The 19,949-nt window shown below is 40.2% G+C and overlaps 1 protein-coding gene across 12 annotated transcripts in view; it reads right to left on the bottom strand.

Moving 5' to 3' along the window:
• The window catches only part of Baz2b (bromodomain adjacent to zinc finger domain 2B), a 215,322-nt gene that overhangs the window by 95,943 nt on the left and 99,430 nt on the right, over window positions 1–19,949 (bottom strand). For all 12 annotated transcript variants that reach the window (XM_055600961.1, XM_055600969.1, XM_055600966.1 and 9 more), the window contains 2 exons: window positions 5,604–5,750; window positions 1,423–1,473 (listed from right to left, as the gene is read on the bottom strand). In XM_055600961.1, coding sequence (XP_055456936.1) covers window positions 1,423–1,473; window positions 5,604–5,748 — 196 coding nt within the window. In that variant the 5' untranslated portion in view covers window positions 5,749–5,750. The remainder of the gene's footprint in view (window positions 1–1,422; window positions 1,474–5,603; window positions 5,751–19,949) is intronic.

The following is a 19,949-nucleotide window of genomic DNA, read 5'->3' as shown; positions in this document are numbered from 1 at the left end:
CTTGAGTTGAACCAGAGGTAACTTCCTTAACAAGTCAATTGGACAGCAATATTCTGAAGTCATCATGGGATCCAGGAGTCAGTTATTCAATAGTTTTCTAAGTACCCAATTAGTCTGATTAAAACTCATTCTAGTTAAAATACTTTCAGTGATTTATGTTATCTTTAACTGATCTGATACATATTATGACGTAAGTTAACAAGTGAAAATTCCAAAACTCAAAGTCTGAATCCAGTCTGTCACACTGGCCTGATAGCTAATAATCATAGAGTAAAAATCAAAGTGTTGGTATTCCTTCAAAATTCATATGTTAGAATCACACTGAGACAATATTGTGAAGCAGAGCCTTTGGGAACTAAGTTGGACGACCTGCATCCTCACCAATAGACTAGTGCTCTTCTGAAAAGAGAATTAGTTCTGTAGCTGTTGCCTCCTGAAGGGTGGATAGACACAGAACTCAATAACCAAAGAAAATCTACATGGCTCAGGGGTCTCCTGAAACTTCCAGGATTCATAAAACTCCTCTGGAAAGATAATAATGATAAAAACTCCTCTGGAAAGATAAAGTAATGATTGTTAGGAGAATGGTCTCCAGCATGCAGTGCTGACCACAACTTGCGTACAGAGCTCCAAGGATGCAGCCTTCTGGACTTACCATCCATGCTAGGATGGGCTTTTTTTTTTTTTTTCCTAGTATGGGGCTTTAAGGAGCAGGTGCTGAGTCAGCCATGCTCATACAATAAATGCTTCTTGAACATTCCTACAGACAGCCCAAATAAACTCCATCAGGCGAGAGCTGGGGGGGAACTGTTTCTTTGGTCTGCAGCTGCTGCGCTTCCTGGGGTGAAAAGATGTTTGCTTATTCGTCCCCAGGGAAGGTTACACCATGCCACCCTCTTACTCTTCCACTTTTACAGTGACTTCTTGAGGACCTGAACCTTATTCCACTGGAAAAACTATTCCACAAACTGTCTTGCTCCTTTTTCTACCATGCAAGAGGAAACAGAAAGTGGAATCTCTAAGAAAAAAGCTTTCAGTGCTGTGGGGTGAATACAGTTTGTCCCCTAAAATTTCTTGTTGAAAGTTCAGTCCTCTATACGTTAAAAGAAAGTGTATCTGGAAGGTGTAGGGGCTAATGGAAGACCTACGGGGTGCAGGATGCCACCGTCAGAAGTAATTAATGTAGTCCTCAGAACAGGTGAGTTCTCGAGCACAGCAGATTGTTAAACACAACGCCACACTGTGTTTGCTCCCTTCTCCAAACGATTCCCTATTTCCCGCCACGTGTGTTGTAGGCCAGCCGGCATTCACCAGATATTACACATGATGTTCAGAAATCTTTGTCATCAGAAGGAAATGCCACATAAATTACTGAGCCAGTTTTCTGCAACAATAGCACTAAAAAAGACATAAGCCACTTACCAGACACTGAATCGGGCGACACCTTGATCTTGGACTTCCCAGCTTCAAGAACTGCAAATAACAAATGTTTAATACATATAAATTACCAACTCTCTGGTATTTTGTTACAGTAGCCAGATTAGACTAATCCAAGAGGTAAGTAAAATGTTAAATATGTATGCTTAACCTTGGATACAAAGCAAGACTTCTTCAGTTAGAAACAACAGCAGGAAGAAGTAAAACCAGTGTAACTGGCTCCATCAAAGTTGGAAGTTTTATTTTTAAAAGATAATGTACAATAAACAAATACATGTATAGATCAGACTGTGAAAAGCTGTTTCCACAAATGTAATTGAAAGGCATCCCATATCTAAAATAATTCATAAATATTTTATGGGAAAAAATGTGACTCATTAGAACTATGATCCAAAGCCCTAAATGGGCATTAAAAAAAAAAAAAGAAAGAAACCCAGAAATCAGAAAGTCTTACAAAAAGCTGAATGTACAACTTCACTGACCAAAAGTACCGCATCCACTGGCAATGCCAGGTTTTGGGCATCAGGACTGTAAAGCATACCTGGCAGAAAAAGTGATGCTATGGGTACCAGAAATACACGCTTAGACATAGCAGTAGCTATACATAACGATGTCCCTAACAGCATTATTTATCACTGACAAAACCCGGAAATATTGAGCAGCACCTGCCATTAACAACACAGACAAACAAATATACATACCACTTGCATATAACAAACGAAAGATGGCTTAGTCTTGTATCCTTACAAATGCATCCCCTCTTCAAAGTTCTCACTATGTCACCCTTCAGTAACACAGCAAGTCATGTCAAGGCTTCTCTTTCTCTAAAAGCCTTCTTGCACAAATGCAGTCTTTATATCCCTGATGAATCTATTACCAAATGCCTCTGGAACCTTGTTTTGTATCCCATTTCCAGTACTCCTTAATCTGAGCCCTCATCGTTTTTCATTTGAATGAATGTAAGCATCTAACATAAATATAAGGCCTTCTTCACTTCTAGTTACATTCCTCTTACAAACGAATGCCACATGCCCTGCTCTGACATCCAAGAGCACTGTCTCTATTCTAAACCATTCTTATTGGACAAAGTATAAGAAAACGAATGGTTACAGTTTACAAGGCATCAACTATATTTTGGTCATTACTTCATTTATCATAATACTGAAAGCAGCTGCTACTACTCCTGTCTTACAAATGAGCCAACTGAACCTTAAGAAAGGTAATGCATAGAGCTAATAAATGGACAGCCAAGGTTTGATCTCACAGTGTTTGACTGCAAAGTCCTTGCTTTTAATCATTACATTATGCTGCACAAATCCAAACGCATGTCACATTTAGTTAGAAATGTTCTACCACAGCCTACTCCCCAGCATGACCTCCTTCCTGTCTCTCTTCCTCTACCAAGCCAAGACACATATGACCAAGCCAGCTTTCCTTCCTTCCTAACAGAACTTCCATTTCACTCAGGGCCATAATATGGATTGTTAAAACCCATACTTCCTGTCCTTCCTTGAAGCCAAGACTATCACTCACACACTTCTGGAGAAAGAGATTAAGTGAAAATCTCTAGCTGGGGCTTCTGGGAAGAGCATTCATTCTGTTGGCATGCAAGCCTGGCTTAACTCATTTCTCTGGCCTCCTCTGAAGAGGTGTTCTAAATGGAGCACGGCTCATGAAGCTGCGAGGCACACAGGTGAGAATAAAAGCCTCGCACTTCAGGAGACAGATTTAAAAATTAGGAGCCTGGGAATCTGAAGACACACCACACACACACACACACACACACACACAGAGCCTATCTGCATGGTTTGTTTCCTGAGCTTTCCTGACATAGTTAATCACTGCTGTACCTAACACAGCCTAACAGCACCGAGACCTTAATCGCCTTGCGATTTCCTCAGTGTTCAGTGACGATTCACATTTCTAGGGACTAACAATCCTAACATGAACGTTCCTTTTGACGATAACCATGCCTACTATGGCCTTCACCACAGCAGTCTTAGCTTATCAGCTCATAGCACTGCCTGTGACTTAGCATTTTTTGAGGGGAGCTACCTCAAAAACAGATACACGTATAACAAAAGCAGTAGAATACGGTACAGATCAATTATTATTTAAGTTTTTTAATGTTCGATCTCTGTAATAGGGCAAATAGCCAAACTCTGAAACAAATGTACTCTGTAAGGTTGACATATTCAATTATGTTTAACATCACTCTCTTAGCTTTTAGTTGGAGCTGTTATGTAGGTTGACACCTGAGCATCTGTGCGCCTGGCTATGGCATACACCAATTGCTGCTCTCTATAAAGGCTCCAATGACATGCACCTGCCTCATGTTTTCAAGTCCTGATAAACAAATGTCCTTCCAAGCACGAGGAAGAGTGGGCTGAGTGCTCCTGTTGGCTTGCCTCTTACTCCTAACAGTTTTCGTTCCACATCCACAGCTCATTAGACGTGAGGGCTCATGCCAGGAATCCCAGCACTTACGTACACCATGGGGAAGGAGTCTAAGCTACATCACTAGGTACTCTTTAAGAAAATCTGTGTCTTCCTTCAGTGGAGAGCTTTTTATTTTTGAGAGTCTATCTCTTAATACATTACTTAACTATTTTTATTTAATGCACCTAATTTATTTAATGCATTTGGTGAGCGCTGTCTAAGTCATTTTTTAGGAACAGGTGGAGGTTTTTGTTTTTGTTTTCCTTGAGACAGGATTTCTCTGTATGTAGCCCTGACTGTCCTGTACTGACTCTGTAGAGCAGGCTGGCCTTAAACTCAGGCGTTTTTTTGTTTTGTTTTGTTTTGTTTTAAATCATTCTTTATGGAAAAGAAAAATAATACTCTTTTCACAAAACCAATAAAACCCTTATCTCAATAGCCCCAACTGTTCTTTTTGCAATGATACCTTTTTATCCAAACTGTAGCAATAAAACAAATGGTACGTTCTGGGGAACAATGTTCCATTGGTCCTAAGCATAATGAATTATTCTTGCTACAAATGTCAAGAAGGCAAGACCTTGGCCATCTTTAACTGAGCTACTTCTCAGAACATTATTTAAAATGAACAACTTTAGGTGATTTAAAAAAACAAAACAAAAACCATACATATCCTTAAAGTGGAGGCCTATTGTATTCAGGATAAAAGTGGTCTTTTCTGCCCTATTGCATCATCGATCCACAATTCTGAAGTAGACTTAAGAGAGCTGGAAGCAATGCCACATCATTGATTACGATGATGAAGAAATAAACTTTAGAATAACTTTTTAAGAACCAGAATGATCTCAAAGAATCCATGAAAAAATTCTTGAGGTTATTGCTATTTTTAAAGATGAAAGTTCTAAGCTTTTTTTTTTTTTTTTTTCCTGAGACAGGGTTTCTCTGTGTAGTTTTGGCTGTTCTGGACTCAATTTGTAAACCAGGCTGGCCTTGAACTCACAGCAATCTGCCTTCCTCTGCCTCAGAGTGCTGGGATTACAGATGTGTGCCACCACACCCAACTGAAAGTTCTGTTCTATTGTTATATATAGGTCAAAAACATTTGAGATCAAATTGTTTAAGATACAGGGTTAGACCCCTGTAGTCATTCCATGATTTTGTTTTAAATGAAAAGAAGTATCAGATAACACACAGGCCAAAGCAATGACTCCAATAAGACAAGAAACAGACAAGCCTGACTTAAGTAGAAAGGAGTCTTCTTAAGGCATCTTTGTGTTGAAAGGCACAATATGTATTTTGCCATGCTGGAGCTGAACCAAAGGCCTAAAAAGTAAGTGGGATCTTTACCACTGAGCTAGAGCTTCCAACATAAATCACTTCATTTCAAATAGGAAACACAGTATTATAAATGTTAAAGAAATATAAGCACCAAGGACTTCTCTCTTTCTTCCCTCTTTCCTGGGCCTGTGACTCTATACTTAGAAACATGTCCATAAACATAGTTACCATGGAACGAAGACTAAACCCTCAGGGCAGAGCTACAAGTGTGGCGAATAAGGAATAATCAGTGCTATCCAGGAGCAAAATCTAGACGGAGCAAAAAGACCGCACGTTTAACCCAGCAATTACCCGACAGGTCAAGAGAAGAACATGTTATTCAGAGCTTGGCGGTATAAACACAGAGCCCTGAAAGCAGAGCACTCTCAAGTCGGTTTTGAAAGGATATTCACCACATGGGTTGGCTGTAGAGCTCAGAGAAGCAGGTCCCGTGGAAAGGCTGCTTTTGGAAACTGCTGAAGCCACAGGCGGAGCAGACGAGGACGTTGGCGAGGAAGAGGAGGCTGGCGAGGGTGGCAGCCGCTCTCCAGACTCCATATCTAGGACAGAAGGGAAACACCGAATTAGGCAGAATTACTCCAAAGACTGAGGCGTGGTTATGCATTTTGTTTAAAGGTGTGGTACAAGTCTAGAAATGAAAAGTGAAATATGCACAAAATCCTTTTGAAAACGGAGTATCCTTTCCCAACTTAAGTCCTCAGTGTGAGAGCGGGAGGAGGGGCCCAGAAGACTCCAATTCCTCCATGCCTCTCTCATGGGACAGGGCAGGAGCGTCCCGAATCCCCTCTTGTGCAGCAGGGAGCTGTGCATGGTGGCCACCCGATATGGCTAGCTCTTCAGATCCCCTGTGTCTCTGGCTTGAGAACTCTCACCCTTATAAACCATTCAGCCCTAGACACTGTTGCGGCAACAGAACATAAACTAAAATGAGCATTTATGAAGCAACTTTAATTTTATTTTTGAGACAGGGCTGTGCCCAAGCTGGTTTTGAACTCATAGATTCAAATGTCCCCCCAGCTCGATCTCACGGTGGGGACTACAGGCATGTGTCCCTGCAACTCAGCCTGAGACAAACTGAATTCTAGGGGCACCATATCCTTCAGTGAATCACACAGTCTGTGCATCTAAAAATGCCTAGTTTTATACAAGTGTATGAGGTCATCATCTTGGAAAAAATTAATGTTATATTCTTATTCTTCCCAAAGTTCTTCATCATTTCAAACCAAACCTAATTCTGTATTAATGTAAAGCAGTGGTTCTTTACCTGTGAATTGTGAACCCTTTTTTTTGGGGGGAAGGGGGTGATATATCAGGTATCTTGCATATCAGATATTTATTTTACAATTCATAACAGTAGCAAAATTACAGTTATGAAGTAGCAACAAAATAATGTTATGGCTGGGGGTCAGCACAACATGAAGTGTGCTAAAGGTCGCAGTGTGGGAGGGTTGAGACCCGCTGTCCTAGAATGATGAAGAGCGCAGTGGAGGCTGGGTGTGGGTGCACATGCCCACAATCTCAGATTCTTGGGAGATGGAGCGGGGAGGTTCACTAGGTAAAGGCAAACTTGAACACACAGGGAAACCCCTTTTTAAAAGGGAGGAAGGAGGAGAGTGGGAGGAGAAAATAGGAAGGAAGAGCGAGAGCGGCAAGAAAAAGAAGACGTCAATTTGAACAAACTGTATCCTCATCTTCTCAATCTAGAAAGAAGTGTCTTTGTATGTCGTAGCTGACCAGGACGCGTCCGTAACTTCCGGTGTAATGAACCTTCCCCACTGCCTTGCACATGCAGAGCCAGAGAAACAGACAGATCCTGTTTAAAGTTCTATTAGAGCCATGTTTCCACTCTAGCCTTAGTACGAGCTGTTAATAATAACCAAATCACTTTGTAGCAGCTTTCTTAATGGACTTAGCTGCTGTAGGTTCAATCTTACATAGGTTAGGCTTGCACTGAAATGGTGACACTCAAACGTGAAGACCTAAGAGACCATGGTCACGTTAATGCATATACTGATATCACAATTAAGCAGGGAAATCACAATGCTTAGGATTTAAGAAGTAAAAGCTACAGGAAGAAAAGAGAGGGCGCTCATCTATTAGTGAATTTATGTGCATCGCATTTAAGCGCTCACCATTTCAATAAATGTTACAAAAATGTATGTGCAATATATCTATTGGGAATTCACACAGAAACGTATTTTCTTTTAAAAAATTATTTAATTACATCTTAAAATTTAGACTACTTATAACAATGCAAGGTTTATGTTGATGTGTATGGTGAACCCGTAAGGTACATACAATTTTTTTCCTTATAAAAGACTCACACAAGGTAAGGGAAATCTTGTGACACTCTAAGCATTCTGAGTGAGACCACGTCAAAAGAGCTTCCTATGCAAGTCAACAGCCACTCTTCATGCCCCATTGTTGCTGTCAGTCACTTCCTTAGATGATAGGACTACGGAAAGTACGTTATTATAGAACCTTTGCCTTCATCAGTATTTGTCTAGGGAAGGACAGGGTTGCTACTGATGGGCAAATAAATGTTTAAGGGCTAGTTTGGGTCAGGTACAGACACACATGACCTCTAAAACATATGGCCAAAACCTATAGCTGACACCTTCTTCAGAAGTTATTTTCCTCAAGTTTCGTTTTCTTAGAATAAACGTTTTATTTTATGTTTTGCTGGCGTGTATGCTATGTGAGGGTGTCAGATCAGAGGTACCAACAGCTATGAGCTGCCATGTGGATGCTGGGAATTGAACCTGGAGCCTTCCGGAAGAGCTCTTAACTGCCGAGCCATCTCCCCTACCCATCAATTCTAGACAGGAAGGAAGGAAGGAGGGAGGGAGGGAGGGAGGGAGGGAGGGAAGGAAGGAAGGAAGGAAGGAAGGAAGGAAGGAAGGAAGGAAGGAAGGAAGGAAGGAAGGAAGGGGAGGAGAGGGAGGGAGGGAGGGAGGAGGAAGATGAGTTGTTTAGCTAGAAAGACTTCTTAGTAATGAATGAAACATTATTCTACACAAGTAGAAACAATTGCTACCAGTGTGAAAAAGTGTACTTTGGAGTTCATTTGCTGTGATACTGAGAAAAACCACACAGTACCTCTCAATTACATTCTTACAAGTAACACAAAGATGTAGCTGCGGAGCTCAGAGATGATACATATAATGTGCCCAGGGTCTAGCATTCACTCACAGTTAGCACCTAGGTTCTGAGGGGAGGGGTTGTTTTGTCTTTTAGATAAGGTTTCACAGTGGAGACCAGCTAACCCTGAATTCATGGCAATCTTCAACCTCTCAGCCTTCTAAGGGCTGGGACTGCAGTGTAAACCGCCAGGCCCAGCCTAACTTGTCTTCCTAAGCAAATACTTGTTTATATGATTACCAATGGCTATAGGTGGTAGTAAAAGAAACCAAAGAGATATTTAGGGTATTTGTGTTAAAATGCATATTAGTATTTACAGGCTCCATATGTCCTCGTCATGCTGTTATGCTGTTCAGCCATACAGATCCTGTCTAACCCACCCCGCATGGGGTAGCCAGCCTGGCTTCTTTCCATGGCTGCTCTAACTGCAGAGGCGCCTGTTGTACTTTTCTATACTAACTTCATTTTTCCTTCCAAATAAACAGGTCATAACTATCTTTGTATAAAGACTTTCATTGTAAAACTTTTCAAGTAAGTTACAATACTAATACAGATAATAAAATAGCCTGTTGTCATGAGTATTCACTATCTAAATACAGTATTTAAAAATTAATAAAATTAACTCATTCAACTAGTTAAAGAAAAACGTGTTAGGACAAAAACAATACAGTGTGTAAAGAACTGCCTGCTTTCAGACTCTGCAAGCAGTAGGGCATCAATTCAAACTCTGCTCCTGAATGGCCTTCCATTTTAACTCTGTACTTAAGAATGTCCTTTTCCTTGGGACCCAAACCATCACCAACCAATCGACTTTTTGTGTATTCAAAACTAACCTATATGATCACAAGATTAAAATTAATACACTGAGAACATGATTTCCCTCCATGGCATTTTCTTCTAGGAGAGGATATTAAAATATATATAGGCACAGCTTTTAATTTTATGCTCTCCATAAGAATCTATACTTTCTAGCCTGGTGGTGGTGGCACATGCCTTTAATCCCAGCACTCAAGAGACAGAGGCGCACTCTGTGAGTTTGAGGCCATCCTGGACTACAGACAGAGAAAGTTACAGGCCAACGAGGGCTACACAGAAAAACCCTGACTCAAAAAACCAACAAACAAATGAAACACACAAACAGATTAGTTTCTAAGGTGTGACTAATGACTTCTTTATTTAGAAAGTTAACCAGTTCCTGGGTCCAGTGATTTGTTTACAGCCTCACTTGCCCAGAAGGCTGTGCTCAGAAGGTTAAGACTCAGAAGGTTAAGACTCAGAAGTTCAAATACAGCACAGCCCACATATGCAGGTAAATAGATAGATGGGGGAGGGGGAGAGGAAGGAAAGGATGGAAGTATGAAGGGAGGGAAGGAGGGGAAGGGAGGGGAGAGAGAGGGAAGGAAGGAGGCATGAGGCAGGCAGGGAACAAGGCAGGTAAAGAACAAGTTAGGGTTAAAAATTACTACAACTGAAAGCATAACATAGAATTTGAGGCTCGGGAGATGGCTCAGTAGTAACGTCAACTTCCCACTCTTCTGGACCTGAGCCTGTTCCCAGCACCAATGTTGGCTGCCTCTTCTCTGAGGAAATACCTCTAAACAACTATAACAATACAATGATTCAAGCTCATTTTCACAAACCTAACCCAATCCAATAAATGGAAAAATTATATTCGGCATATTTGGTCAGAATACCTCTTAGAATCTAATATTTTACAATTTTTCCAAATTGTGTAAAACTGAAAAAAAAGACAAGCAATTGGAATTTGACACAATACTAATACTAGAAATGATAAACTTACTTCATTTTACTAAAATGATCTTTATTTGTAACAATCCTGAAAGCATGCTAACATCAGAATTGTGAAAAAAAGACGAAAGGCCACAAAAAGCTTTTTCCCTACATGATTTTACATACAAAAAAAAAAAAAAAGAAAGAAAGAAAGAAAGAAAGAAAGAAAGAAAGAAAGAAAGAAAGAAAGAAAAAGAAAAAAGAAATCAATCATCAGCTACCATTGTTGGAATTCGTGTACCCAAATACTCTTTTGTGTCACCACAGGGTTTATGAAGACTGACATCTGGTAGGCATAAGCCTGGACAGGTCCAATAGGGAAGAAACACGCGTTGATTGAAAAGTATAAACACTGTCAGCTAGCTTCCTTGTTTCACATGCACAAATATGTTACTATTAAAAACATCACTGTTTGGCCTGTTTGGTCTGGGGTATTGCTCAGAAGAAGAGTGCTTCCAGAACTCACGGGAGGCCCCAGGTTGCTGAGAAGCTAAAAAGCGAGTTGTTGCAGCAAGTGCCCAAAACTTAGCTTTGGAAGACAACTGCTTCCCGCTGGGAGTCGCAGGCTGCTGTGGGCAGGACCAGTTAAACATCCATCTGTAAAGGGATAGGCTTTGGTAGCTCTCTGAGGAAACAATCATTAAACAGGGAAAACTGCTAATCCCCAAGAGTCCTCGGTGGGAATGCAAAGTACAGAAGCAGATTCGGTGAACCCTCACACATTTTCGGGTCTTCTTTGTTTGACTGGTTTTTGAGGGAGGGTTCGCAGCAGCTACTCTGGAAGTCAGTCTCTTTGTAGATGGGGCTGGCATCAAATTCAGATTCACCTGTGCTGGGTTAAAAGTGTGCACCGCCCCATCACACGGTCCCTCCTTTTTTTACATAATGCCGGTCGGGAAGACTAGCAGGAGACAGTCACTACCTGCTTCTTTCACCTCGGTAGATCCACTAAGCACAGAGTGTTACAAATTCATTATTTGTGAAATGCTTTTATTCAAGGTTTCTACAGCCAGTGCAGTGACTCAGCAGGGAAGGCAGTTGCTACATGAACCCTGAAACCCACATAAGGTGGAAGACAACCAGCTGCGGAACACTGTCCTCTGCCCTCTATGAGTCCACACAACAGCAATGATAAAAAATTTAAATCTCTTAGTCCATTCAACAGATGGAGAACTAACCCCAAGATATCAGGTAGCAGACAGAAACAACGGCCAAACAGCAAATAAAAATGTTTCTGTTAAAAGATTATGAGAAATATGAAGCCTCAAGATCTCACAGACGCTAGACAACACTCTTCTGTGAAGGTACACATGAGCAAATAACCCTCTTAAGAAGCCTTGAACAGCCAGGGAGAGGTGGCTTAAACAGCCAGGGAGGGGTGGCACATGCCTTCCACAGACGCTGGGCATCGCAGCTCACGGGCACGGCAAGCACTCTGCCAACTGAGCTTTCTCCGTAGCCTGCGTTGCCTTTTCGTCTATTTCCAAAGGCGTACCATGCTAAATTACAGGTTTCTGATAAACCTTTTTAAATTTTACTACTGAGACTTCAAGATACCTGAAAATGAGAAAATAATCCAAAAGCAAAGTACTGGTTTTTTATTACTCAGTAAATAATCTATTCAGAGAATATCCTGTTTATCCAAAAGATTAGACATTCCTTTGGAACAAAGTATCTGTAGGGAAGAGGTTACCCTAGACAAATAGACATATGAGGATAGTAAAAGAGGATCTGAACATGTCTGTAGATCAACTAACCCCCAGGAATAACCTAAGGCTTAAAAATTGACTAAGCTTAGAGATTTCTAAAAAGAATACGAAGATTTGAAAGATAAAGACAGACAATGTCTGATTAACTAATCCGAACACAAGGCACTCCAAAGAACAAACAAAAGCTTTGTTCAACTAAGAAAGACAACTAAAATTTAACAGAAATACTAATGGCTGTTTTGGAAAATAGCGGCAACCAATGTACAGAACAAATAAAGCAATGTATCAAGCAGAAGTGGTTTCACCCTCTATAAATTATGTAAGCAGCTGAAGAAATGAACTAAAATAAATTCTCCACTCTTCTAAGGAGAAAGAGGCAAGACAAATATGACAAAGGAAAAAAATAAAAACTTCCCAAAAAGAAAACCGTTAAACATATGAAGAGCATGTTTATAATGTTGGCTTTGTCCTGGTCACCCTAAGATCAGGCTTGTTTTCCTAATATTATAACTTCCCTGCTCAAAAGTCTTCAAAGGAGCATATAATAGAAGTTGTAGTGGAAGTTTTGGTTTCTTTAAAAACTCAGCTACATTATGTAAATACGTTTTGTTTTAATCCCAAGTATGGAATTTTAGTTTGGGCTTTAGTTTGTCCACAGCTGATAACTGCCTCCGACGGGCGTGGTCTTTGCCAGTTGGAACAGCCTGCACAGAGAGGGGCGTGGACACACAGAGAGGGATATAAATATGGGACCCCGGAAAGAAAAGGTGTGGCAGTTTGGAGAGGTCAGAGACGGTTTGGAGAGCGGCAGGAGAGCCGTCGTGGCGCAGCAGCTTGGAGGAGACAGATGGAGGGGACTGCCTGCTGCGGCCACAGTGATGGAGACTGGTATACCCCAAAAGAAGCCCTCGCTCCTAAACAGCCTAGAGAAGTAAAGGGGTCTGCGGCCCCTCTCCCCACTAACCTAGGCTTAAAGGGAAGTTTGGAAATGGCTTCAACAAGAAGTGTACTTACAGGAATGAAAACAGTTAAAGGATATTCATTAGCACCTTACAATTGCAGAAGAGTAAAAAATGTATGTCCATCAATGAGGAACTAGTCAAGTCTTAACTAAGTACAAGTTTTTTAAAGATTGAGGAGGACCTGTGTTAGCTCATATGTCAAGTGAAAAGGACAGGAGTTAGTCAGTGAGAACTCATTTGTGCTCAGGACACAAAGATGCAGGGATAGCATAATGAGTGTATGTTGGCAGAATGTTTCTAGGAAAAAAAGATGAGAAACTTCTAATTGTGGGATAAAGGACCAGAGACTTGCAGTCCAGGTTGAGAGAATCAGCTTTCACTGTACATGTTTTTATGCCATTTCAATGTTTTACCAAGTTCTTGCATTGATGACAGCTAAATCAATGAAAAGAGAATACTGGTTATTGTTGGAGATTAACCTCCAAAACACTGCATCTACATTTATTTCTGCAGCGTGTCGCTGTGTATGAGTGAATCACAGTAAGCAGTGCAATGAAAACTAAGCACAATCTGCTCAAATAAACCTGCAGCTCGGCCAGAAAGAGTCCAGCATTCAACCAGAAGGCCTAAAGAACTGTTGGTACAAGGTGGCACAAATATGAATAGGAGGGTCTGCAAATACAAGTCAGATGGAAGTTTATAAGTAATGGTACCTTCAATCATGAAACAAATCCCACATGTAAGCCATGTCCTCTCAGATCTAATTCATCTCAATTTTATTTCTATATGGATTTGAAATTTATCCATTATTTTTTACATCACCATATTTACCACACTGATCTATGTCACTAAGAGCAGAGATCTAGCAAAGACTAAGGGCAGAGGCTATTTTTCTCAATAAATTGGTACTGGTTTCTTTTACTAGTGGTGACTGATTTCGCATATCCACAAGGCAGCTGTGACAGACTTGAGAGCTATAAAGCGGAGAACATTATCTGACGCTGATGAGAGTTCTAACTGTTTACAAGTATACCTGCTTCTTCCTTACTAAAACCCATTTTTCATAGAGCAACCACTGTTAAAAATATATACATAAACGAAACAGTGACACTTTGCACCTTACATCCTATAATAACACTGCAGTTACATAGAAGACAAAAATATAAAAATCACCTGATATGGCCCACAGAACCCCTCCATTTGTATCCACAGCATCACAGGCAGGCATGCAGGCAGGGAAGCAGGCAGACAGGCAGGCAGGCAGGCAGGCAGGCAGACAGGCAGACAGGCAGACAGGCAGCATTATTAGCTCAGTGTTCTTGGCAGCCAAAAAAGCTCATGAAATGGAGCTACTTGCCATGGTAAACACTATGAATGTTTTCTTGAACAATCTTACAATAAATAAGCTTTAAAAAACAACTAAGTGAAATTTTTGTTTTATTTTATTTTGCAGTTTGGGGCATATAACCAGGGATGGTCCCCTGCAGAGCAGACTAGCATTCTGCCTCAGCCCCTCACTTCTGGTTCCTAAGAAACTAGTTTGCAGGCTAAAATGAAAAAAATGTGTGGGTCTATTGTTTACCCTTTAAATTTTCCATTTATATATATATTTAATAATCTGAAAGAATTAAAATGAACTCACCATTACTTTAGGTGAAAGTTTGTTGAAGTAAATAAAATAAATAATTATAAAAGTTTAAAACACAACAATTCAAAAACAAAGTAAGTTGGTATAAACAGTGCTACAAATAACAACTATAAGAAAACTCATAAAAATACAAGAAAAACTCATGTACTTGTATTTGCAATAAAATATGAAGTGACGGTAGGTTAACTTAAAAATAACATCACAGAGGAAAGCTTTTGACACTGTTAGCACTGCCAGCATCAACACTGTTTAAACCTTCCCACCGACACAGTCACAACATTCTATGTTGAATGTTTTTGTACCAGGCACTATGCTAAGTAATTTCACTTCATTATTTTAATTACAGCAAATAAAATCTGAGTACAGTTAATATCTTCATAATTGTTAATTTTCACAACAGAAATAGAAAGCTTAAGTAACTTGACCTACCCAGAAGTCTTTCTTAAGTGTCAGAGACGAAAAATGTCTAGGAATGGTGTGGCACACACGTACAGGCCAATCTAAGCTACAGAGCAAAACTACGCTAACAAGCGGGAGGGGTGGCTGTGTAGCTGAGTGTCTGAGCAGCCGTGAGCATTGTCTACATCTTATGCCAGCACCTTCCTTAACAAGACACCATTTGGTTTCATCTGTGCTACACACAATTAGGATGCCACAGTCATTCTGCAACGTGGTTTTGTTTGCTTGTTTTAAGCATATAAAAAGGGAAGCAGTGGAGCAGACACTGGAAGCAATTAATAGATGGCAGAGAAAGTCAGTCGAATAAAAAGATAAGTGGGGTGGGAGAGTGGTTCAAACCATCATAGATCTCAGCTTAGCTTGCGCAAAACTCTAGGTCCATTTCCAAGTACCTACATAAATAAATATAAAAGGCTAAAAGCATATAAAGTCTCTGATATAGCCTTTTCTTCTAAGATACAATGGTCCATAAAAGAAAACCCAACCAAAAAAAAAAAAAAAAACAGGTGACAGCTGGGTGCGGTGGCACACACCTGTAAGCCCAGCACTCAGGGAAGCAGGGGCAGGAGAATATCTGTGAGCTCGAGGTCAGCACGGTCTACAACATGAGTCCAGGACAGCCAAGGCTACACAGAAAAACCCGTTTAAAAAAAAAAAAAAAGAGGCTGTTAACAAATCATGAAAATATTAGAAAATTTTCTGTAAGGTGTGCACCACCAGCTCCCGTCCCTCCCACATACTCTTAATTCTTGATTCTTGGGACATAACATAAATTCTTGTAAACAAATTAAAAAATGGCAAAGGTAAGACAGACACACACATACTTACAGACATGTAAGTATTCTCCCTGTCCTTCAAAAACTGTGCATATACCCATACACACAGACTCACAGGGTTAATTCAATGGCATAAATGAACTTGAAGGGACATCAATAGATTATCCAATCTTAAAAAAACTGAGAGAATAAACATTTATAAACAAAGAGTTAAGGATATGTGATAGACTCTTGGAAGGAGGGGATTGAACTGTAAGACATACTGGCTGCAGAGTTTAACATTTTGATTAAACACACACACAAAGTATGACACAAGAAGCTGAGAAAGCTGTAGACTGAATAAACTCAAGAAAAGTTGAACTCTAGACAGAAATACAGGATTTTCAATTAAAAGTATATCTTTTACCAAATGGACTCAAGCTTTCCCATTAAGGAAAAGCTACTACTATGAGGGAAGAACCAGAGAAATTCCTGTTTTCTTTTTTCTAGAAAGTAAATAAAGTGCTCCAATTAAACTATCATTTTCTCCTTGTTTTTTAGTGCATATCAGAGAATGGATCTTAATTTTCCCCTAATTTTCACAAATGCTAAGGTTTAATATATAGAAAAATGTGTGCTTTAATTCTTTTTGTGAATATTAAGCTCACTTATAGCTAAGATCTGTAACTGGGAAAAGTGGAATAAAACAGATAAAACTATAAAAATGAAACCTGTAATCAAATCTCTCCCTTGTCACTTTCTAATTTAAACCTTAGAGTAATCAGATTGTTTCACATAAAAGGTTATAGTACAGTAGTCCTAAAAAAGCAGTGGGAGCTGTCCACATACTGAAGTTTATTAACGTGGATGCGACTCATCTTACCATACCAAACCTGACCAACATGAAATCAAGTTCTCTAGCACTTGTTGCCGGAGACAGCCCTGTTAGTATCACCTACATTCCTCCCCACAAAACGACTCAGGCCAGGGCTCATGCCCTGACCTTGGCAAAACTGCTGTCCTTTTCTTTTCTTTCCCTTTCCACACTGTTGGACATTCAGCGCAGGGACACCTTGTGCATGCTAACCTCACTAAGCTATCCCCTCAGCTCCCCAAAACTTGATATTCTCCAATCATGCTGAAACAGTAGCCAAAATTATCTACCTGGTTCATTCACTCAGTCCCCAAAACCTTATCTTAATTCCTGTTGCACTGGTCTCTAATTTTCTCTGCCCATGCATTACAGCCACATATCAAATTCTCCCTATCCTTCAAAACTTGTTTATCCGACTAACCAACATTCTTGCTACGGTGACAACTGAAAACAGGGAGAAGTCGGAGTTCCCCAACAGTAACTACACTTAACATATGTTATTCTGATTGCAGCTATGAAAGTTAATAAATATGTCGAACAATCTGGAAGCTTACATGAAGAGAAGCTCAACTGTAATGAGCCTTAGTGTTTCTATTGCTATGACTAAAACCAACTTGGGGAGTAAAGGGTTAATTTCATTTCACACTTCTAGATAACAGTCTGTCACTGAGGGAAGTCAGGACCTGAAGCAGAGGCCATGGAGGCCTCTGTCATATGGCTGCCCCTCATGATTTACTCAGTTTGCTTTCTTATACCATCCAAAACCACCTACCCAGGGCTAGCACGGCCCCACGTGAAATGGGCCCACCCACATCAATCATCAATCAAAAAAACAAAACCCCCACAGTTTTGCACAGAAGTCAGTCTAGTGGAAGCATTTTTCTCAACTGAAGGCCACACTGATGGAGGCAGTTCTCTGAGGCCCCTCTTTGCAGATGTCTCTAGCTTATGTTGGGGTAGCATAAAAACTAGCCAGTCATGTCTTGTATTCTTGGGAATATTTTGCACACAGTAATTCCTTCTTAGGTATGTGTGCTTATGTGTATGTCCCTAAAATTAATACTATACTTGAGTAGAAAGAGAAAGTCAGCTGATTGTGAGCATCCATTATTCACTCTTTCCTGACTACAGGGACACTGCCTCAGCCCCAACATCATGGACCTTTCTCCTTCCTCTGAACTGACTTTTGTCAAGGCATTTAACATGGCCAAAAAAAAAAAAAAGCTCAGATATATGGTGAAACATTGCTGCCGTTAATAACAGGGTATACACAATCCTGACAAGGGAACTGGTATTCTCTCTCAAATCCATTTTAGAATGACTACACACTTTACAAGGAGAATCATTCAATAAAAGTAACTATGTCATTTTGGTAACACCATACCAAGACTTTTAATTCAAATTCAAAACTACAAACTTCTACTTTATCAATTTTCATATACACAGTCCTCATTTTTAATCTGTGAGAAATCTTAATTCACTGACCAAAAATATCAGTCCATGATACTTTTAGAATTTAATTCACAACCACTTGTTTGACTTATGTCACAACATGCCACCAACAGTTCAGAATGACAATAGCTACACTAACATATATTCTATTACGACAGAGTCAAACTACAATATCCAGAAATTACTTGAGATAATCTTCTCTGTGGTTACACCTTCAACTACATTTAAAAAAAAAAAAAAAAAAAAAAAAAACCAGGCCCCCTCATGACAATTCATTGCAATATTTAAGGGTAGATTTTGACAAGAAAGCAAGAGTCTTTATAACACAATCAGCGTACCAAAGGCCGCACAGAATGCTGGGGTGTGGCTCGGCAGGTAGAGTACTTCAGTCCAGCATCCACGCAGCCCTGGGTTTGATCCCTCCCCACATGAAACGGGTGTGGTGGCCAGCACCTGTGGCCCCAGCACTTGCTTTCGAGGTACAGGCTGGAGGGTCAGGGTTCCTTCCAGTAGACTCTTCAAGGCCAGTCTGGGCAACAGCACACTCCTCCTCCTCGGGAATCAAAACAACACAACCAAAAAGCAGCGATATGCCTGGCTGGATGGGGTGTATCACACACGATCTCGACACTCGGAGGCTCAAGTTCAAAACCTGCCATCAATTTTTGGCCAGCCTGGGCTACAGAGTGAGACCATGCCTCAAACAACAAAACACATACACAACAGGACAAAAAGGAATCTCCTATTATCCGACAGGGTTATAAATTTAACTGAAGATTAAGCTACCTCACTAACATGTCCAGGGCTTAATAACTATAGCAGCTTCCTTGTTGGAACAACTAGTGAACAGCACCATGACTTAAATGGCTGACCTCTTGCTCAGTGAGGAAACCTGTTACATATTAAAGACACTCTTAAAACTGTCCTAGAATGAATTGGTAGCTTCCGGGTAGAACACTACCTTAGTCAAGTTTTCTTGACAAAGGTTTATGCCGGAAATTATTTGCATCGGCAGTTAGCTCAGTGGCATACCTGTAACAATTAACACGCTGCATGTTTTCTGGGATGACTGTCTTTGACCATGGTCAAGAAGTAGGAATTTCATTAAATAAAACTTAGCTGACTTGTAAAGGTTTCATTTAAGCCAGCCACCCAAAAGGTAATGTCGGATGATCCTAGCTACCTATTTCATCATTTCCCACATTTTCATCAATCAAGACACGATAGTAAAAAGCACAAAAATGCCGTGCTTTTTGCAACACTGTGGCAGAATCCATCAACACAGATGCTCATCTCCCTGTGTTTCAGGAGAACGAGCGGCAGGTAGATGGGGAGACTACACGGACACTGAGCACTGCAGAGCTTAGGCTCGTCCACTCACTGGTGCTCAGGACGCTGACGCCTTTCTCTACCACCCCTCACACCAGAATTCCAGGAACAGCTGTTAAAAAGAATTATTTTTTGATGTGTAATTACATCATTTCCTCCCCTACACCTCCCATGGACTACTGCCCCTTTTCTCTTTCAATCTGTGGCTTCTTTTTCTTTAACTGTTCTTACATGTGTGCAGATTCCTAAGGCATAAATATAATCTGCTCAGTCCATATAATGTTATCTCCACGTATAAAAATCTTTCCCAGTGAGTGGTCAAAGCAAACGTGTAGAAAACACTGGCTACTAACCTGAACAATGGCTATCAACCCTAGACTCTAAGACTTAGGATGGTCACAGGTCTAATAGCAGGTTAAAAGTTGTGGGTCATAACCTTTTAAGAGTTCGTGAAATCTACATAATGAGATCATTTTTTTTTTAAGTACCAAAATAATATTCTGGATCATTGCTAAAGACCCTGGAAAATACCAATCTTCCTAGGTTCCCAATAATTTGTGGTTTTTTGGGTTTTTTTTTTTTTTTTTTTTTTTTTTTTTTTTTTTTTTTTTTTTTTTT

Source organism: Psammomys obesus, unplaced genomic scaffold, assembly GCF_907164565.1.
Source record: "Psammomys obesus unplaced genomic scaffold, mPsaObe1.curated_primary_1811, whole genome shotgun sequence".
Classification (NCBI taxonomy): domain Eukaryota; kingdom Metazoa; phylum Chordata; class Mammalia; order Rodentia; family Muridae; genus Psammomys; species Psammomys obesus.
Note: the sequence above shows the minus strand (reverse complement) of the source record. Positions and strands in the feature narration are given on the sequence as shown.